The sequence below is a fragment of the Amia ocellicauda genome, chromosome 17, assembly GCF_036373705.1.
Source record: "Amia ocellicauda isolate fAmiCal2 chromosome 17, fAmiCal2.hap1, whole genome shotgun sequence".
NCBI classification, from domain to species: domain Eukaryota; kingdom Metazoa; phylum Chordata; class Actinopteri; order Amiiformes; family Amiidae; genus Amia; species Amia ocellicauda.
Genome location: NC_089866.1, coordinates 6,356,657 through 6,378,981, shown reverse-complemented (window position 1 = coordinate 6,378,981; position 22,325 = coordinate 6,356,657). Strand labels below are relative to the sequence as shown.

Here is a 22,325-nt window from a genome sequence, read left to right as displayed (position 1 = left end):
TGAAAGATGTCTAAAGAATGCATAAAGGCTTGGTCACCACATCCTGCAGAAGGGGCATTAACCTTCAAGAGTCAACGCTGCAAAGATGATGACTCTCTGCGTCCGACTATATTCTGAAGTAGACGTATCCTAACTAACTGAATAGAGAAGCAGGGGGGAAATTAAATGAAGTAATGACCATCATTAAGCTTATTATTTTTTATGGTAGGGTGTCCAAAGTCATGAATGAATCACCTAGCACAGAGGTTTATGGTAAATACACCTTCTGCTGAGTGTCAAGGCCAGGACAGCTTGCTTATAGTTTAATTGCTAGAACATTGGCAGTGTATTGTATCCTGAGGCAGCATTTTCAGAGTGACTAGTATCTGCAGAATAAAACTCCCAAGAACCATATTTGTAGCAAGAGTCCTACAATATCTCAAATGTCAGGTGTAGAATGAGCACATCTTATACATATATAGCATCCTATTCTGTTCTCAATAAATTAACAAGTTATTATTATACTTTAAGTGTTTATATAAAATTTTAATACTATACTTTATCTTTTAACAGAGAAAACAGCCTGTGGCAGCCTCAGGTCAAATGTATTCATAACTAAATAAATAAATACATACGTACATTTATTTTCGAGAAGAATCCTACAGCAAAGTATGGAATCAGACTCCAATGGATGCTTCGAACTGATAAAAAACACTCCCAAATAAAGCATGTATACTTATTTATTTTAACCTGGAGAACTGTGAGTTCAGACAGTATGGGGGGAGATCACAGTTCATTGGGCTGCCATGTCGAGTCACATTCACCCGGCTGAGAATAGACTGACCCGTTGAAACACGTCACTTTCCTCTTTTCTTTTTTCTTCCCAGACACAGCCATCACGGTTGTTGCATCCTTTAATGGTATTTTGCCCGGAGATAGAAAAAATAATGCATTATGGGAGAATAAAAAGTGCAACAAAATATAAATTGCATCTCCGCTGCTACATTATCCTAGTGAGCATCTACAATTCTCTGCGGATAAAATAAAACAAGAGAAACAGGAGCTGCAGATAGTCGTGAGCCCATCCATCCCTCAGGAGTCTCAAACTATGAGTGGAGAGGGAAAGAAAACATTGCGTAAATGCTGCAGATTCACAGGCACAACCTTCCTCAGGAAATCAAACAAGTAAAGTAGCATAGTTTCCAGCGGCACCCATTTTGATAGTTTTTTTCACTTCATGCTTTTGCTGTAAATGGCAGCGAGCACTAAAACCACAATCCATCTCCACTGTGTGTTTACAGTATTATGTGAAGTTAATAAGAGGGTCAATAAATCTCGCCTTTGGGAGGATCACAGTGGGAATCAAAGAAGGCGGTGCTCTTCAGATAATTAATCTAGGCCCCGTACTGTGCATATAATTGATGTTATGAAGATATATGGGAGAAAGCAAGTAATCTGGGTTAGCTGGGAACAAAACGGCTTGTGCGATCAATAACCCCACGCCCGCTTATTGTTTTAACAAAATGAATGGGCTATCTTGGTGTGCCAGTTTGTGCAGCCATTAGCTAAGAGACAGATCACACGAATCCGATGACTACGAGCAGAATTTAAACACTGTGATTTATCGGCTCTGGGGCAGAGGGTCTCGTGAAGTCAACGGTGGGATCTGAAGTCTTGTTTAGGGAGTTGCTTGATAAATTAAAGGTACATGAGAATTTGTTGTTACTGGGTTTCTACCCTCTGGAGGAAGAACGGTTTAAAACAATGAACATCGTGATTTTATTTATAGAGGGTTTATTTTGATCATAGCTGCCAAATTTGGAACAATCAAAAGATATTGCCCAGGGCTTGAAGATTAAAAGGAACAACAAACAACATTGATACAGTTGTAAAAGAAAATGAAAATCTGTCGGACAGATCTCTTTATAGGATCAATTATCTCCCTAGTTGCCGAGTCTCACAAGATAAAAGTCAAATTAAGTTTAATAAAATCAGTTTGAGAGCCATGTGTTTGTAGGCCACTAGGTCACTGCTGTTATTCTACACAGAGACTCATTTTGATGTGAAGCAGAAACCTTGATTTTATCTTCAACTTCCTCATCCAGCTGCCTCAGGTAGTATGAAATTCAAGGGTACGACCAGGAGAGGCATAAAAGCAGTCACCAAAGTATCCCCTCACAGTTGAATGATCTTTATAAAGAGTTTTTTCTTTAATGTTAATTTCATGCCAAATAGGCCCAGCAGCCCAAGTTGCTCAGAGGCCCAATGGGATCCAGAGTGTACATAATGTCAATCGGCACAGGTGTTATTCTGCCTTAGCCCTTTTATTTGTGTGTCTTCGGGCCATCGTCAGAGTCAAGAATGTAAAATGTAATTGTGTTATGACAAGACAGCCTCAACAGTAATTGTGTGTAAATCTACAAGGCGATGTGCCTCCGGCTTTCTTGGAGATAAAGCGTTAACCGGCGGAAGATGAATCACTGTATGTTCCTAACCCAAGTGTTTCATTGGGGGTGGTTTCCCACTCCTCACTCTGTCAGTATGCACTCCACACTGGTATCTTGCTATTATTAAACCTCATCCGCTTTATTTATACACCAGCCTACCCACACAGCTCCGGGAGGATTAACTGTGACTTGCAGCAAAGTGGGCATCACCAGAAGATTAGCAATCATCAGGTGCATTGTCTAGATTAGTGATTTGACTTGGACGGAATGGTCTTTTCTTACAGCTCTAAACCCAAATCTTTCAGTTTGCTTGGCATCTGAGGTTCAAGCACGAGGAATCACTCATCTGTAGAAGTGCCAGGATTGGAATCAATGCCCATGGGTCAAAGATTTGGCATTAAGATGAAACAAAAAGGGATGGACATTTCACAGACAGAGGCTAGATTAAATAAGATTACTGTATTGTTTTTAACTGTGGGTAGATGGATTACATTTAGTTGGCATGCTTAAAATTCAGAGAGAGAGAGAGAGAGCAGAGCACACATTAAAACTGTCCAAAGCAGTTTACATAATATAATAAATGGTAAAATATTCCAATTTGATTAGCAATACGAAAGTAAGAGCTGAACCAATTGGTGTCTTGTAATCCATTATTTTACAAAGTGCTTCGTTCTCCACAGCCTCTAATAAACTTGCTCCTGCCCTGAGAAGAGTGATATTCAGTTCAGGGAGTGTCTAAATATAGACCATGCCAATTTCTTTTCTGATCTCAGAGGGGTGACAGTACCAAGGCAATCCCATCTATCTATGATTCCTTATCCACTGCTCTCAACCCAACATCAGATGGATCTGAACCACTGACCTCTGAATAAAAATAAAAATGCCCAGAAAAGCGGTGACTCAACACCAAAAGGCCACTGAGAAGCCTGCTCTCACTAATCTAATTAATCCTTACTTTCAGTAATTGGATTAGGCCTCCAAACTTGAGTGGTGGCAGGCACTTCATCAGTGCCTCACCTCCTTGCCCGAGCACATGGCCCCCAGCGCCGACAGCCTCTCAAAGGAGGCAGACAGACTTGCCACACGTATTCTCATTTCCTCTGTTATGGGAAAATTAAAGATTTAAGATCACAGTGCCATCCAGGAATGAAACATTCTGTGCTCTCCATAGGTGGCACACAACTCGGATGAACGGTTTTAACGACAGTGACGACTTCATTGTTCTGTCAGGTATTTACCATCTTTATTCCTCTTTTCAGCTAGATTTCTAACACTCCCACGAGCAACACTGTTGAGTTTGTCCAAGAATCACAGCAATGGTAGGTTTTCCTTCTCAGATTGATGAACCTGCTTACCCCTTTCTCAACGGGACTCTTTTATCCAAGTATAATCTTGTCAATAATTCCCAAGTGTTTTGGCACAGTGAACGCGCAGGGCACTTGTTTTATTTTCCCACATAGTCATCCTGGGTTCTGTCCTCTCCCCTTTGGAAGTCAAGGAGGACTCGCTAACCTTCAACAGGACTGCTGGGTGCTTGGCATCAGCATAGACTCTAGTCCCCCAGGACTCTCCTGTTTTATTATTTTAGTGTTTGATCCCTTTGTATTAATAAATTGTTTATTGCTTTTAAATTGGTGCCTGTCCTGTGCATGGTGTTGTAAGGTTGTCCTGGTTCAAAAGGTGCAACTAGGGATATTCGAACCAGAGGTGTGGAAGAGCAATTAAAAGAAGCAGAGGTTCCTTTCTGGGTTCTAGTGCCCTAAATCCACTAGGTGGTGTAGCGACGACTACAATCAGTTATTTATTTGTGTAAGGCTCCACTCGCCTTGCAATAGTACCCACCTCACCTCGTCACACACATTAAGAGGTTTGTAAAACAATGGTGCACTAAGTTTAGGTTCATTTTAATTCTGAAAGGGCAGCCCCGTGCTTATAGAATTCTAGAATCTACAATTGGAATTAGAATTCTAGAATTAGCCAGAGCTGAGCACACAGGATATAGTTGGCTTTGAGCAGGAGTAATGAAAAGCATATAGGAGACAAAAGCGAGGAAATATAGACGTATTCCTTGCATGACCAAGAATGACCAGTCTGTGGAAAGTCTAAAGCACAGCAGACCTAGAAAGATTGAACAGCACATTTACACTGAAAAATGAAAAAGGTAAAAATACTCAGGTTGGTGTAACCAGATGATATTGTCCCTGATGGATTTATGCAATTTTCTCGGCACTCTCGGGACAGGAAACATATAAAAGGAAATGTCATTATTAAAAAGAGATACTACTACAAAAAAATCTGAAAACCCATTTATAGAATATGCTAATAACTTCCATATTGATGCATGATACCACTTCTACCAAGAATAGGGACTGGATTTATGGAAATGATCATTATAAGTCTTAACTAGATGCTTTTATACGATAGGATTTCTGCTAACATGGCTTCTATCTACCACAAGACACCAAAGCATTTTCTTCTTTGGTTTGATACACCACACATAGAGAACATATCTACACTGAATAGCACTGTGTGATTTGTTTAAAAAAACTAAAACGTGAAAAGAATTAAATTATTCCCAACCACCCCCCCACCAAAAAAAAAAGATCTGCCTTTAAATCAGCCCTCTCCCCCTCCCCCACCCCCCCCACCCGCAAGCTGCAAGCATGTACTGAATATTTATATAAATCATTTAAATATTCTAATCAATGCAATTCATATTTAATTGTTTGTTTTGCTGAAGGGGGAGCTGTAGGAGAGGTACCATATTGTTGGGTCAGTAGTGCTTTGAAGTTCAGACTTTAATCTTTCTTTTTCCTTTTCTTCTTGGCGAATGCATTCAGAGAAGACAGGTTTTCTGTTATCTCTAAATCTGGGTAACTGCACATCACAGTAAACACTGGAGGAAGATTTATTTTTTCAATAAAATCGTCGATACCAGAGCCCCAAGATCAAAACCTATAATACCACTCTAATGCTTGCAGTGTTACCAGGGACTTCTGCTTGTCACACAAATAATACTCTCCTTGCTTAAGCAACTCAAGTCCTGAGACATAAAGTGCTCCCTTAATCAGGCATTTCTTTAATAAATCTCAAAAGCAGCATTTTAGCCCACATAGCAGAGCCAACAAATATGCCGAGCTATGGAGTATAATTAACATTTCTCCAGTCGTGAACCTGTTTGAACCAGTCATCGCATTATTCAAGAGTTCAGAAGGTTTTCCAAGGTTTAAACTGGTGGGGATTTAAATTGGGTTTTAAACTGTCAGGAGGAAGACCGCCCAAGTCTCACACTTGACTTCCACCTTGCCAAGCATAAGTATCTGGTAACAAACGCACTTTCCCAGCATTCATCATTTTGCATCCCTCCTCCAGCCCAAACCCTGCCCCAACAGCAGCTCCATGGCTCATTCCACCTAGTGGGGAGGTTCTGATGGCCTTAGTCTTCGTCCCCTTAGTCAACCAGTCTTGGCCAAATAAACTCCATTTGCCATCTAAATGCATCTATTGGGGTTTAATACACTTAAAGGTCAAGCAATAACAGAACTCTCTAGACTCAGTTGGTTATTACATGTGTTGTTACTCTACCACTGGGATGTTTAATAGAAGACATGGTTACAGAGTCATCTCAGTTTACTATCTTGGGGCTATGTGTAGAAGAGAGGCTGAAGTATATCAATTCAGGTGTATGTTATCATTTTGTTTGGGTTTAACCAGCTGGTATTATTCATTTGCCTTCTGCCTGGTTTCCAGTTAAACCCACATCCCCACTATTCTCCTTTCCACTGTCTTCCTGGTGGATCCTTCCACCTCACCTCCACCTGTCTCTGGGCATCTCCTCATCTAGAAAAGCAGGCAGAAGCTTTAACCAAATACATGTACCCTGCTGCAAATAGTGAGCTTTGTCCACTGTGAAGGGTTAATTTAAGCCCTTTGCCTTTGCCTTGAGGGCATCTAAAAGACAAACCAAGTGCAAAGTTGAACTGACGTTGCATGAAAATCCTATCCCGCAGAGTGAAGAATAAACAAACAAACAAATTACTAATTAAAATGCAAAGCTAGGTTTGTAATTCTGCCTTTTAGCAGTCCCCTTCAACCTTAACAGAGACAGACAGATTTCTGTGTCCATTTCAGTTGCCTTTTGCTCTACCGTGCCTACATGGAAACACAAAGGAGTGACTCATAGTCTATGGCTGTACATTTGCAAACCCCCAGAACAGGAAAAATCCCTATTCATTCTCACAGAATGTATCTCATCTCCAGTTCTATCAAATGCAGTAATGAGATCGAAGTTCAAGCCAAAGCGTGATCACAGGGCTAGAATAACTCATCTCCATCCGTCATCTCCAGCAAATCAATGTTTTTTATATGTTGTCTTGTGTCATCTATTCTTAGAATACAGTTAATGATATCAAAATAAGCATAGACTAAAGAGAAATGCATTTTAACTTGTTGTATAGTATATAAGTAAGATGAATCGCACTATTCTGTATGATTTTATCATATAAGGTATTTGTAGAACTTTAAAACTTACTAAATCATGGCGAATGTCAATAGCTAGCATGTATGCTCTTTCAGTATTTCAGGAAGTGTTGTGTCATAACTTAGATACAACAAGAGGTAAACTGCAAGAACATCAGGTTTGTCTTCCCCACACCAACTCGAATCATTATTATCAGGCCAACACAAGTAATAGCATTTCACGCTCTTACACCTTGATAGTAATTATAGTTTCCATAGACAACATGAAGTGTTCCCATGTCCACAGGTGCGGGAAAAACAAAAACTGAATTACTCTTCTTCTTTCCAAAAACAGGAGGAGATGAGCAGTGGAGAGTAAACTGTGCAAGTAAACTATCCCACTTTGGAAAAAAAATCCACGATCTGCTGTCATCACTGTGCCAACTACAAAAAATAAAGAGATATTATTGCTAACGATATAATTGCTTATCAAGTTTTGTTCAAACTGACATTAAAACATTCACTGCTGTAGGCAACTGAAAATGACCTATGTATAAATGAATTTGTTTATAATTTAAAAGAAATGTGTTGTTTATTCTATATTACTCTCAATTTCTCCACTAGAAAAATAACCGAAAAACAAATTCCCGTCGTGAATATGGTGTAATCTGAAAACACCACCATAAAATATAAACAAGAGAACAAGGGAAGCAGGAGTGCAATACCTTGTAAAATACATGTGTTACCATCTGTTACCATAATAATAATAATAATAATAATAATAATAATAATAATAATAATAATAATCCACTGTGCATCAATCTCCTCTTGGAAAGGAGAAAATAATAGTCTTCACTGTTTTTCACACAACCATGGACACAGCAACACTTCATGTTGTCTGTGGATAATTACTATCAGGGAGTAATAGAATGGAATGCAAACACTCAGGTTGACTTGTAAATACTGACTCGAGTTGCCACAGTGAAGACAAATCCAGTGATTTTGTAATTTCTTCACTCTGCAGGAAGCTATGATACATCACATCGTGAAATACTAAAAAGCACATCGGTTTTTGACATCCACCATAATTTAATAAATTTTCAATTTTTTTCCGATATAGGAAGAGTCCTATATGTATGTTTTTTTACATACATTCTTACTTATACGTCATCAGCGATGGACTGGTGTCCCATGGTGTGTTCCTGCCCTATGCCTGCCGGGATCGGCTCTGGCTTCCCCGCGACCCTCACCAGGATAAGCGGTTTCGAAGATGGATGGATGGACTTATATACGTCATAGTCACATGTACAAACTCAAAAAAATGTAATTTTAGCTTGTTACACTACATTTCTTCATTATTTTTCTCAGAAAAGCTGGCATCAATCTTGTCCGAAGACAAAAACTGTGACATTGTGATGACATTACAATTTTCAAAATCAGACAGATGTAAAAATGTTTATGAATATCTTTTTAGGACTATAGTTATCATTTCATGTAATATAAATTAATCTAACATATTATGCAATTAATTAAATTTTGATCTTTGCTAATCACCAAGAATCTCCACCTCTCGTTCTCATCTCTTACCCAAACTCTATGTATAAAATTATTACAAAGATATGTTATTGAGAAGCTAGAAATAAATAGGTATGATCCTTTTGTGACTGACTTGTACAGGTTGACTGAATTAGGTGGGTATTTGACATATTCAGTAGCCCTACTTTGAAAATGTATATAGGTCTGGGTTTATGACAGTGGCCTGCACCAGTTTTAGAGGAGCAGACAATAACAATAGCTTTCCTCTTCCCTCCTGAGATACCTGACCTAACTGGGAAACTCTCCCGAGTGCTAAACTCTGGTGCCTCATTTGTCACAGCCGACCCTGAAAAATGCAGCCGTTTTGTCATTCATCTTCTCTACCTTTTAGACCTATTTTTATAAAGCGTCCCCAGGAAAAAGAACATATAGGAAGTAGAACAAAAAGTAGTTTACACTTTATGCAGGTGTCTATCGAAAAGACAGAGGTGGAAATCGTTAATTTAGAACTGTGTGACACTGCCTGAAGAATCACAAATCCAAAGAACCTGGACTGCCTTACAATATCACTGTACAGAGAGTGGAAAAAACTATGGTGTGGTCTACAAATAGATCAAATGAAAAAACATATTTTTTTAATTAGAGTAAATTTAAGTAATGTTAATTTCTTCTCAAGGAGGATTTGATTGTTTTGGAAGATGGAAGATGAAGCTTATTAGTGGTACATTCTATATCCTCGTGTTTATTCTACTAATCATACTTTGGTAAAATGTTATGTACAGTACTGTGCAAAAGTTTTAGGCAGGTGTGATAAAATGCTGTAAAGTAAGAATGCTTTCAAAAATAGACATGTTAATAGATTATATTTATCAATTAACTAAATGCAAAGTGAGTGAACAGAAGAAAAATCTACATCAAATCAATATTTGGTGTGACCACCCTTTGCCTTTAAAACAGCATCAATTATTCTAGGTACACTTGCACACAGTTTTTGAAGGAACTCAGCAGGTAGGTTGGCCCAAACATCTTGGAGAACTAACCACAGTTCTTCTGTGGATTTAGGCAGCCTCAGTTGCTTCCCTCTCTTCATGTAATCCCAGACAGACTCGATGATGTTGAGATCAGGGGCCATACCATCACTTCCAGGACTCCTTGTTCTTCTTTACACTGAAGATAGTTCTTAATGACTTTCACTGTATGTTTGGGGTCGTTGTCATGCTGCAGAATAAATTTGGGGCCAATCGGATGCCTCCCTGATGGTATTGCATGATGGATAAGTATCTGCCTGTACTTCTCAGCATTGAGGAGACCATTCATTCTGACCAAATCCCCAACTCCATTTGCAGAAATGCTGCCCCAGACTTGCAAGGAACCTCCACCATGCTTCACTGTTGCCTGCAGACACTCATTCGTGTACCACTCTCCAGCCCTTCGGCGACCAAACTGCCTTCTGCTACAGCCAAATATTTCAAATTTTGACTCGTCAGTCCAGAGCACCTGCTGCCATTTTTCTGCACCCCAGTTCCTGTGTATACAAGCATAGTTGAGTCGCTTGGCCTTGTTTCCACATCGGAGGTATGGCTTTTTGGTCTTCCATGAAGGCCACTTCTGACCAGACTTCTCCGGACAGTAGATGGGTGTACCAGGGTCCCACTGTTTTCTGCCAATTCTGAGCGGATGGCACTGCTGGACATCTTCTGATTGTGAAGGGAAGTAAGCATGATGTGTCTTTCATCTGCTGCAGTAAGTTTCCTTGGCTGATCACTGCGTCTACGGTCCTCAATGTTGCCCATTTCTTTGTGCTTCTTCAAAAGAGCTTGGACAGCACATCTGGAAACCCCTGTCTGCCTTGAAATGTCTGCCTGGGAGAGACCTTGCTGCTGCAGTATAACTACCTTGTGTCTTGATGCTGTGCTCAGTCTTGCCATGGTGTATGACTTTTGACAGTAAACTGTCTTCAGCAACCTCACCTTGTTAGCTGAGTTTGGCTGTTCCTCATCCAGTTTTATTCCTCCTACTCAGCTCTTTCTGTTTCAGTTAATGATTGTGTTTCAACCTACATGAACCTACTTGAATTGATGATCATTAGCACCTGTTTGGTATAATTGTTTAATCATGCACCTGACTATATGCCTATAAAATCCCTGACTTCGTACAAGTGTACCTAGAAGAATTTATGCTGTTTTGAACGCATAGGGTGGTCACACCAAATATGGATTTGATTTAGATTTTTCTTCTATTCACTCACTTTTAGTTAATTGATAAATATAATCTATTAACGTCTATTTTGAAAGCATTCTTTCTTTACAGCATTTTTTCACACCTGCCTAGAACTTTTGCACAGTACCGTATATATTAACTTGTTTTGTATGTTATGCAGAGTGCATGACTGAATTTGTATTAAAATCTTGCTTTTGAGAACAATAAGCATTTTTATCATATCACGCCAGCGATCCATACACTATAGAAAATGAGAATCTAATGAAGGTATATTGTGCAACAGGGAGAAATATTTAATACACGTCATCTGTGACCGTCTCCTGTGCCGTAGCTCACTTCAATACCATCCATATGGGATTCTTGCAATAAAGGCAAGTTATTCCAATCTAATTTCCTTCCCTGTACATCCACTGCAATACTGCATAATTGGTTGTGATTCAACGTAGGTGCTTAGAAGAAGGACTATTTTCATATAGCATAAAATTAAATGGGATGGAGGAACCAGCAGAAAAGCAAACTATTTTATGCACTCTGTAGTTGTGACGAGCTGCAGTAAATATCAGTCGTAGAGGTGATTTCAATGTAAAGCCAGAGGTATGAAGAGCATATTTATTGGGATAATGTGCTTTCTAAATGGATGGAAGAATACAACAAGGCAGCAGTCACTTCTGGTCAGACAGGATACCAGGAACATATTTCTATATGGCTGTGGTGTATCTACATACACATGATGTATTCCCATATATTGTCAAACCACTGGTGGATGAAGATCTCGACTTGAAAAGTAAAATAATTGTTCTTAACCCGAACAGGGTACAACATTTCAAAAATAGCCACACCTCCTTTTCCTCTTGAAAAATCCTATTGTATACCAAAATCAGAAGCTCCCCAAATTGCTTAGGACAACATATACTTGAAGCTACGCCATAACAGATTTTTTTTTTTTACCCTAATAAACACGGTAGCATGGAAGTTGCTTGCAATGCAATTCTGCAGTTATTCTATGCTTCAGCGGTCTAATTCAAATTTGTGAAGAAGAAAAATATAAATAATTTTTTTTCTATCTTCCGGTCTTTACAGGACTGGGTGGGGGATTTTGTTCTGGCCATTGTCTAGCGAGGACAGGCATGATAACATGTTCCAGATGAGGGATCACACTGAGTAAATATCAAAAAGCATTTATTATAATTTTTACTTTGATGAAAATATGTATATATATATATATATATATATATATGTATATATGTATAATCTGAAGTTCTTTTAGCTGGAAAGAAAGCTAACAACTGGAAAATTAAATCATGGGGAACTGCAAGTTTCTGTATTGAACATTATAGGGAACAATAATTTAAATATTTGAGGAAGAACACACGAAACAAATCTTCACCATGAGATTTAAAGCTAAAAGCTACGTCTCTTATTGCAGGAATTCAGGCACACCATGGCCCTGACGCGGACTGCATTTCCGGATTATTTAAAACTCACTGATCATGTCTGCAATTGTTTAGGAGAAAAGTGTACAGAATGAAATCCCACACAAACTAGTGTCACTAGCAGAGAGAACTAGCAGAGTTCAAGAGTGTCAGAGAGGGTGCAAAAGATACTGAGCTACGAACACGCAGAGGTGTTTTACAGACTTCCTTAAATAATCTTGTGTTTATTCTGTAATATTAATGTTCACTTTTTCTTTTCTCTCTTTTATTTATATTTTTCTACAATATTATCCCCAACTAAGACTATCAATATGCCCTGAAGGATGTTATAAAGCAAGTTTTTTTGGTCAATTAAGCACGAAGCCAAAATATACTCTGACAAGTACATCTGATCACTTAATTCCTTAAAAGATTAGAGCAAATACATCTGGGGACTCCATAGAAACTTAATTTGTAGCTAGTGCATTATTTTTACAATGTTCTAATGTGGTGTATATATATATATATATATATCACATTCTATATATACATACATAAATATATAAATATATATATAACCTGCAAAGGAGATGTACAACGAGTGGAATGATCTTGGAGATGCCTTTAAATATTCCAATGAAAAATATAATTCAGAATAATGGGGGTGTTTCTAATCCTTAATATACAATGGTATTGAGATCCTAAGATATCAGTTTATCAGCACAAGGATTCAGTCGTCAGTCCCTCTCTGGTCCTTTTACTGAACTTCTTCTATTAGTGCGAGATGGCCTCTGTGCTGACTCAGGTAAGTGTGTAATTTCAGGAAGGCAATCAACTAATTTATTTGAAAAGGCTCATGGCAGCATTCCTGTTGCATTAGCATTTTTTTTTTACTATAAATTACAACCAAATGAAAAGTGAATAAAGATCCAGGTCAATTTAAAATAAAGACTGAGGAGGTTCATTTGCAATTTCCTGTTAAAAAAATAAGTAATAATAATTACAAACCACAACTGAAACATATAGCAGACGTTCAATATTGTTAGTGAAAAGGCTGTTGTGCACAGGAATGAAATCATCTTTCATTCACAGAGATCAGATTTCATTGTGGATGAAACCCAAATACTGAAGCTAATGAGATAACAAGTGAAGATACATTTCATTTCCAGCCCACAGATCCAATATTTGCATCATTCCCAATATACATCTGAAAAAGACAGTTTGACCAGAACCTTTAAATAAATGGCAATAATCTAACTTCCCAAAGGATGACTAGAAATGTCTCTCCTTTGATCGCAAACCATCTCAACTTTAGTCGAAGGATCAATCTTCTCAGAAGGCCGTCTTCAGTCCCCATCCAGGCAGCTCTGAGTTAATTATACGCTGCAGTTTGAAATCTCATACAGAAGTGCAGTGATCCCGGATAAGATTTCAGTTACCAGTGCTTTTATATACAAGAAAATCCACTGGGTATGAAGGAGAAGGAAGGAAAGGTTGTAGAGTAGAGCAGTCAGAGAGCCCGGGGGTGCAACATGTCAGTGCCTGAACGGTGCTCCACAATTAACGTTTGAGTAAGTAGAGTGTAGTGTAATATTTAGTTTACACTTTATTGACAGATTAAGCCCTCTCTGATTGAAGTACGGTTATAAACTAAGTTAAGACAGAATGGTCACACAGAAACAGTGTATATATCACAGTGTGCAATTGTGCTGCTTACTCTAAGGGACCAGAGACATTTCACAGTTAAAACTATGTTTAAGAATACTAATTAAAAAGCTTTACATACTTGAAATAGCCTGCTTTCAGAAAATTAACAAGCTAATAGGAAGAGTAGAGTCATATTGCCCTTAGCATGTTTTGTATGGATGTCAAATATTTCCCTTAAAATAGGTAAGTGTAATAACTAACTGAAACATACAGTTTGTGTTTTTGTTTGTCTGTTTTTTTAATCCCCAAAATCATTTACAGGTCCTATGAATGTGTGGCAAGAACTGCATCATTACTGAACTCATTTCATTTGAAGACTTTGCAACCAGAGGGGCAGAAATGCATGCGAGAGAACGTTATCATGTTACATCAAATACCGTGGTACGCTCTGAGGTTTTTTTTTCCTCAGGGTCTGCACTGCTGCACTCTGCATCTTGGAAAAAAAATGTCTTTATTACACTTGCTGAACAAAGCCACATGTCCAAATTTAACTCTTCTGGAGCTGGACAACGAGGCCCCGTTAAGTGCACGGATAAGCAGTTGCAACCCATGAGTTAACAATAAATGAGTCATATCTGCATGGCACCCACGCAGTTTTGAAAAAAACAGGTCACAATCAAAATGTCAAACCTGCCTTCGTGAAACAGTGAGAAAATCTTGTCATAAATCCTTAGTTATCCACCGAACACTGAACCCTTACTGCAAACAACACGACCTGACAGTTTTAGCTAGGTGATTTTAATGATCCGTGCTAAAAAGCAGCTCAAAGCGGAAATCCTTGTATTCATTTTTTTTTGTTCTTCTTCTTCAGCACAAAGATGAATCCTTGTCCTTGCAGCCATACATGGTGTTAGCTTTTATTTGCATGGCAACTGTAGTTATGTTTTAGTGAAGATATCCATATTTCAATCCTTATGTCTGCTTACAACATCTGAGGACAAATGAAGACAGTATCGCGCTCTACTGCTGAGCTCTGCAGTTGACGTACATGCTTAAAATCACAAAGGGTTGACATAGAAAAGCATGCAGATAAATAGACACCTTCTGACTTGTTATTAGCAATACTTTTGTATTAGACATGGCTGTAAAATAAAATCACATCACTGTAAGAGAATGCCATCCTTTCTGTTCCCAAAACAAGTGACCCACTACAAAGATTCAATTTGCTCTACATCACAGGAGTTTTGTTTTTATTGCAAGCTTTATAACAATAGCACGCATCTGGCAAAGCGTATTACTAATATCTGAGGTTATTATGTAAATGGAAACCGATGACTAATCCACATTGTGAAGAATAGCAGGGCAAAAAATAAAACAGATAGAAAACAGCTTCGGACCAAAGAAGGCATTAATTTAGCTGCATTTTTGGTGAATTCCTCTAGATCTGGCAAAACTATTTTGTGGAAATCTATTCATTCATTGTTATCTGCAGAGTCATTTGAAACCAAACATCTTCTGAGTTGTCAGAGGAAGGACACACATAGCAGTTAATTCAGGTCCTCCATAAGAAACAGTGAGTTGGTAAACTCATTAAACTAACTGTATAATTCTCTTACTTAACATGACCTTTGTGAAATTCAACAGTTTAAACTACAGGGTGGAAATAAAGCATAGAGTCAACATAGGTTCAATAGCCCATTTTGGAAAAGCTACGCGTTTGCACAGAAATTCAACCCAATTACAAGCTTGGATAATCTAATAAAGCGGTAGTATAATATAATAAAATTAAGATCTTTGACCTCCCTAATCGTATTTTAAATGCTCTGCAACTGCTATGGGATAAATGATGTTGATCTCAGTATGAAACAAACCAGAAAGAGACTCAAACACAAAAACAAACATTGCATTATGGGAGAATGGATAAACAATGGGACGCTGGGAAACATTAAGTCCAGGGAATGAGAGAAATATGTATCGAGTAAGCAGACATATTGACAACACCAGGATCTTCTCAAAGCTTTCTTTTCCCAAGGGTTCCTCTTGTGTCCTACAGCACAGTTTTATGAGTCAAGAGGAAGTCTACACTGAGCACTGTGTTCAGTAACGTCTGCTTCTGTAAAACAAATTTGAACACCCCAAAGCTTAGTAATGGAAAACTGCAAAGCCACCATAAGACAGCTATATCTGTGTATCACATGTTGCTCCACAGAAAGCAATACCAACAGGGCACAGCGAAGGAATCCAACTCAAAATCTAGGAGGACCTTGAAAGTCAAAATGAGAGTTGCATGTTCATCTCGAAATCTGCAAATGTCCCATTGGATTTCATCAAACAAGGTCATCTGGAGGGACTGTGAAGTTCTGCTTGTTTGCTGGGTTTGTTGTGTACAAGGGCTACTGTTACAATGCACCTCAAGGGAAAACCCAAAGGTGTTATTTATCGCCAGTCTGTTGACATAGCATTTTGACAGTGAGGTTCTGCTTGAAGTGTAGTGATTTCCAGTTGTAAACAATGAAATCTGGCACAAGGGTAGTGAAAAAAAAGACATATAATCAGCCCTCGAATACACATATCAGATTTGCCGTTCTCAAAGTCAGTTCGGCTGCGAGGGAAAATAAATCACAGCCCTTTGCCAAACCCTACTGTGCAGCAAAATGCCCTGATTAAAGGGGATGCGCATGTCGCAGGAGTTAATGGCTGATTTAGGAGTGTGTGACAGGACTGCTTGGTTGTCCAATTCCACATACGCTTTGCTTTGCTATTCATCAGTGAAAAAATGAACACTGTGGTGTAATATGTCTCCAAAAGGCAGGATTGATGCTGAGAATAGGAGAGGTCCTTCATTAGCCACTTTTAAATAACAATGCACAATTTCTGAGCTCACCAGCGCTCTTGCCCGGGTTTAAAGAACCTCTCAAGGGAGCCAAACAATTTTTTTTCCAATCTGTAGCATTAAAGTGATTCCATTTGAAAGCCGCGAGACCAATTTTTTACCAAAAGTGCACTATATTAGTGCGATACATACACCAGGACATTCCCCAGATACAGACAGTACAGATTATTTGAGTGCTTTGCATGTTTTAACGAGCAAGGAAGCTAAATGAAATTGAGGCCCCGAAGAGAGCAATGCGTCTCTTTGTGTATCCAAAGCAAAGGATTTATTTATGATTGATCACCAGCCCCCTCCCTCATTTTTAGTATAAGTTTGTGTCCATTTGGATCAATTATTTCCTAGTTTCATTGCCGTCAGTAATTACCATTTCTCAGGACCCTCTGTTTTGCCAGGTCCTCTAAGATGTATGGTTACATTACAGGATGTTGTTGACTCTTGGGACACACAAGATGAAGTGCGCTAGATTCACAAAAGGCAATAAAGCTCAGTGTGTTCTAATGAGGGCAACCTACAATAAATCTTCCCCTGGAATAACCTGTACACATGCATCAACCACAGACATCCTGGGATATTGTGTGTGGGCGTGAGAGATGAAAAAGAGATGCAGTGACATTTCAGAGGGACTTGTTGTTTTAATGGACATTTTGTATTATTATTATTATTTCTCGAGACGGATGTACATAGTGACAAACCTTAATCTGGGAAATGCCTGCTTTTCAAGGCTGCTAACAAACACAGGGTTCAAGTCCCGGAGGTCACAAAATATTTTATTTTTAAAATATATGGTATTCATTAAAAGAAGCCACGCATAGAGAAAATATACTGAAGAGTCTTGAGTTATCCATGCGGGTATCCTACATTATTGTGGAGTTGTTCTCATATTGTTTCACCACCACATTTTCCTAGAAAGTTTTGTCTTAATGTAAAACTATTGTGCACTACAGATCAGAGATTGTTAGATTGTTAGTGCTAATAAATCAAGGCTTCCAAGTGCCTGGGATACGTAGAAAAGAACAGAACAGGCACCTTGGCCATGAAAATGTTTGACATTTCATGAAAATGAGACCAATCAATGTCACTATACAAGAATGTTGCCTTGAAGATTACGAGGGAAACTACGGTACATGGCATTGGTGAAATCACTTACCTGAACCCCTGCCATTCTCTCCAGCCCTGCATTTTACGCGACTAACTTTCTTAGGCTGCGCTTCAGTCCTCCCACCACAAGGGGGTGTTGTAGTTTGCTTAATTCAATCACTTATTGATTAATAATCTTCCGATTCCTGTAATCATCTCAATTAGTCATTATTTTAATGCATTGGTGCATTGATTAAGTGGCAGCAGCTGTGGACATTTATTTAGTCGCATATCCCTATATTACCAATACGTCTTATTCACTATTATTTCTTAGAATGTGTAAATAAATAATTTAAATGTTTCAGTTTACTAGTGGAAACACACACTTTTGAACAAGAGTAAAGAGTAAAAGAGCAATGATTCTCAGAACAATTTATATAACATACTGAAATCATAAAAATGCCAGTTACATGATCAAGCCATATAACTCAATTCTTCAAGGTTTATTATTATTTATTTCTTAGCAGATGCCCTTATCCAGGCCAAATTCAGTACATTTTGCTTTTGATAACACCCACATAATAGCCCTTATACACTGCTGTTATCTTTTGAAAAATGAATTTCATATTTCTCATGGATTATAATGATTTGGAAAAGTAAGAAGTTTAATTCTGAAGGACTTGGGGCTTGCTGGTAATTATAAGAGTCAACCACAGAGCAAATTATTTGATATACCTAACTTAATAGTTCACATTTGTAAGATTCTTCTGTGCAAGTTTATTTACAATAAGTGTAATACCTTTCTTGTAAAAAAAATGGGCATCTTACTTCAGGTTTGCCTCCTTACTGTGAACTTTCTATGTAACTGGGAAAACGTTTATATGATATTCACCATTAATAAGAGCCCCCTGGGACAAGAACAAGTAAGTCTAATGATCAAAGATTAATACCACCTAGACAGACATCAGGCATTAATGAAAGTAAAGACAGATTCCTCCTTGTATTTCGCCCACAAGGTGAATCTCTGGCCCATTATCTATTTCAGGGGGCCTACAACCAAAACACACATCCATCATCATGAAATTGAGTTTTGTTAAGATTTGTTAACCTCAAACTTAAAATCGCAGGAACAACATGGATGCCTTTTTTAATTAACACAGTGCCCTTTGTGAGTATTACTACCAGACTTAAACCACATCCTATAGAATGAAATCTCAGCTGTGATTATGTTTTGACATACAATGTTATTCACCAGAATAACTGCCAAACAGTTTTTAATGTAGATCTCTAAGGAAGCGTTTTATTTTAATAACCAGCAGGCTCCTATTTTTCATGGTTTCTTTATAGTTCAATTAATATATATACAAACTATTGTTCCAAAATAATACAGTGGTCGTTGAATGTATTCATAGCCTTCATTTAAAATAATGTTATTAGGTGATTAATTTAGTTAATTAATATTGTTCATTGAACTATACAGGACTTATTTATCGATGTATTTGTTCAGTTTGTTAAGAACTGATTCAACCTAGAGAAAATTTCAAGATGGTGATTTGATGTATTTATTTTTAACTCATAACCATGTGATGAATTTCACCATGTGGTGATTGTGCAAAAATTATATGACATGGTCTTATTAATTATGTTTTTTTATTTCCTTTCTTATCATCGGAATGTGTTATTGTTTAATTTTGTTAGTGGTAGAAGTACTAGCTGGCCTCTTTATCAAAGGTGAATTATATAATGTTATTGTTTGAACAATTATTATGAAATTATTATCAAATATGTATTATTATGTATTCTAGTATGCAGCATAGTTTTAAGATTAGTCTAAGCAGTTGTCATTCTTCCCACCATACATCTAAGACGTTCAATACATGAATCAACCAGCGTTTCTCCAACTTCACTCAAGCAAAACTTGAAGCTCGTATAGCTTTATATAATCTACTTACATGTAATGTAGATGTAATCTACTTACATTTTCAAGATCACATTAAGTCCAATAGAAGCAGATTTAAAACGCTGTATACAACCCATGAAAACAGAAACAAATTTAGACAATAACACTTTAGAGATGGGCAAGGACCTAAAACTGATGTGGATGATAATAATAATTACTATCAATAATCATAATAAGTGATCATACAATGGAAATTGTAATTTAGACATTTTTTCATCATTGGCCATTTAATAGGCAAATGTGAGCCCCATATGGAAAAGACAGGCAAAGTAGGATAGCCACAAAGTCTCACACTGGAGCCAACAAATGGCTACAGGATTAAACAGGAACAAAAAATGTCACACCCGACCAAAACTTGTTATACGAGACTAAAACAACAATATAATAGGGGACAAAAGTGTGTCGTAGGGGGCAACCAAAATGCATTATTTTCATTGCATAATTAGGTGTTGCACATTTCCACAAAATGCTTGTAATTATTATGATCTCCTGCCTAATCCTGCTGATGTAGTGGAGGAGGAAAGACCCCTGTGTTTCTGTGAACCCCTGCCTACTCAGAGTGACAGTCGCTGCTCAGTGGGCTGTGAGGTCAAGGTTATGCCAGATTTAGCAAGTGGAGCTCCCAGCTTCAGAAAGATGGAATCCAGTCCCTGTAGCATGCTGTGATTGTTCAGTTAGTTTATAATATTTCCCACCCTCTCTAAAGACTTATTCTGAACTTTTTCCTCTCCTCTCAGGTGTATTTTCTATCTATTCTATTCCATTCTATTTCCTTTAAGACCAGACTTATAAATACATGTTTTTACACAACGCTACTCTTTGTGTCTGCCCACATTCTTCTCATGGTGTTCTCCTCAGTGTGGAGAAGCATTTAGGACTCTGGAGGTTGTGTGTTCAATTGCAGGTGGGGGACACTGCTGTTGTACCCTTGAGCAAGGTATGTTTGGTCCACTAAAAACTCAGCTGTATAAATGGGTAATTGTATGTGACAATAATCTGATATATTGTAACAATTGTAAGTTGCCCTGCATAATGGTGTCTGCTAAGAAATATGATAATAATGTTGTGCTCCTCCGCCATAAAAGGCTTTTCTCAATGCTAAATGCACTGTGAGCGCTGATTCAAAACACCGTCCTGTCAGTCAAGACTTCAATTAGCGGCAATCAGCTAATACTCTCGCAGAATGGTGCTCACTGTCTATTCAACCAAATTCAATCCTATCAGAGTCATCTGAATGAGGAATCCCCTCCATCTTTTTCAATGGTATGTAAAAGAAAAAATGTATAGAAAATCGTCCAAAAGAATCCATGGAATTAACACATCTGTTCAAATCAGCTCTGTAAACTCTCAGTTTATCAGATGTAAATATAAAAGGTGTCTTTATTTTGCCACAGTAGAAAGCATGTGATTTTGAGAAAAAGAGAAAAATGTCCTTTAGGTGCAGGGTTTTCCATAAATGGTAACATTGTGATGGATCTAGTTTGTTGTCACAATCCTTTACATTTTATGGATGGCTAAGCTGTGAATACCTGAATAAGTGAAGAGGGCAAAGGTCAGCAGACGGGAATATTGGCTCTGAGCAGCCCACACACACCAGGGATGTCTTGCTGCCACAGTGAGTTATCAGACATGGTATCCATTTATCCAGAATCCATCAGTGAAGCTTACAGCCACACAGAACCCGACAGAGGTATGTGCTTTGTGTGCTTTTCTGATGCTTTTGCATGACCTTATTTTGCGACATACTCTTTTTTCTGTTTTATTTATTCGTTTGACTTTATTTTAAAAAATCACTGACACTTTTACAGCCAAATTTGAAGTATTTTACTGACACACTGTGCTGCCATTTGTCAGTTTTGAAGGTAACATGTCAAAGATCTTCCATCAAAGAATTCGCTTCAAGAACTGACATTGCCATCCATTCCATCAATGAGACCCTTTAATGTATGGAAAGCTTTTTTTCCTCCTGTTGTTCCATGCAGAATATCACTGAATAAACATACATTATTGAAGACCACATCAAATCAATACATAGCTTTACTTTAAAATGGTTTCATGTCTTTTTAGTAAACATTGTTTTGTGACTATAAACAAATAGATGCTCTTGTATGGAGATGGTAAGACTGATGGTTGCTCGAGTTTCAACATAAGGTTCTTATAAAAGATTGTGATTTGTTTAAAGGGTCTTAAAATCCAAATATTAAGGGCTTGGTATATATATTTATTTAATTTTGCACACATTACTTACCTGTCAAAAGTTTGAATGGTTTTCTGTATAGTTCCTTACTGTTAGCCAGTGTAAAATTGATTTAGATTCTTACCTTGTCTGCCATGATCATGGACGATCCACCATGGATGCCCAAGATGGGTATGAAAGTCTGGGAAGAAATAAAATCCAAAATCTGTGCAATTGCCTCCTGGTCTGTGCCATCTCCGAAAACCACCCCATGGATCTTGGTCCCAGACATGAGGTCACAAACATGATTTATGATACTCTTGGGGTCAGTCTCATTCACCAAAAGTGTCACCACGTTGACATCAATGGGGTCATCCTTGTTCCACAGAGCCCGGATATCTCTGTCAGAGATGTAGCGGGTCCGCCCCAAGAGGACAGCAATGTTCAGGATGGGGACCTTCTCCAGTCCATGGACGTAGCCAACGTGAGACAGAAGAGCTGGTAGCATCAGGAGTAGCAA

General features: G+C 38.1%; 1 protein-coding gene across 1 annotated transcript in view; it reads right to left on the bottom strand.

Moving 5' to 3' along the window:
* The window catches only part of grin2aa (glutamate receptor, ionotropic, N-methyl D-aspartate 2A, a), a 121,025-nt gene extending 98,928 nt beyond the window's left edge, over nucleotides 1–22,097 (bottom strand). The window contains exon 1 of the mRNA XM_066689909.1: nucleotides 21,951–22,097. Within this exon, the coding sequence (XP_066546006.1) occupies nucleotides 21,951–22,097 (147 nt within the window). The remainder of the gene's footprint in view (nucleotides 1–21,950) is intronic.
* Nucleotides 22,098–22,325: the final 228 nt, after the last annotated feature.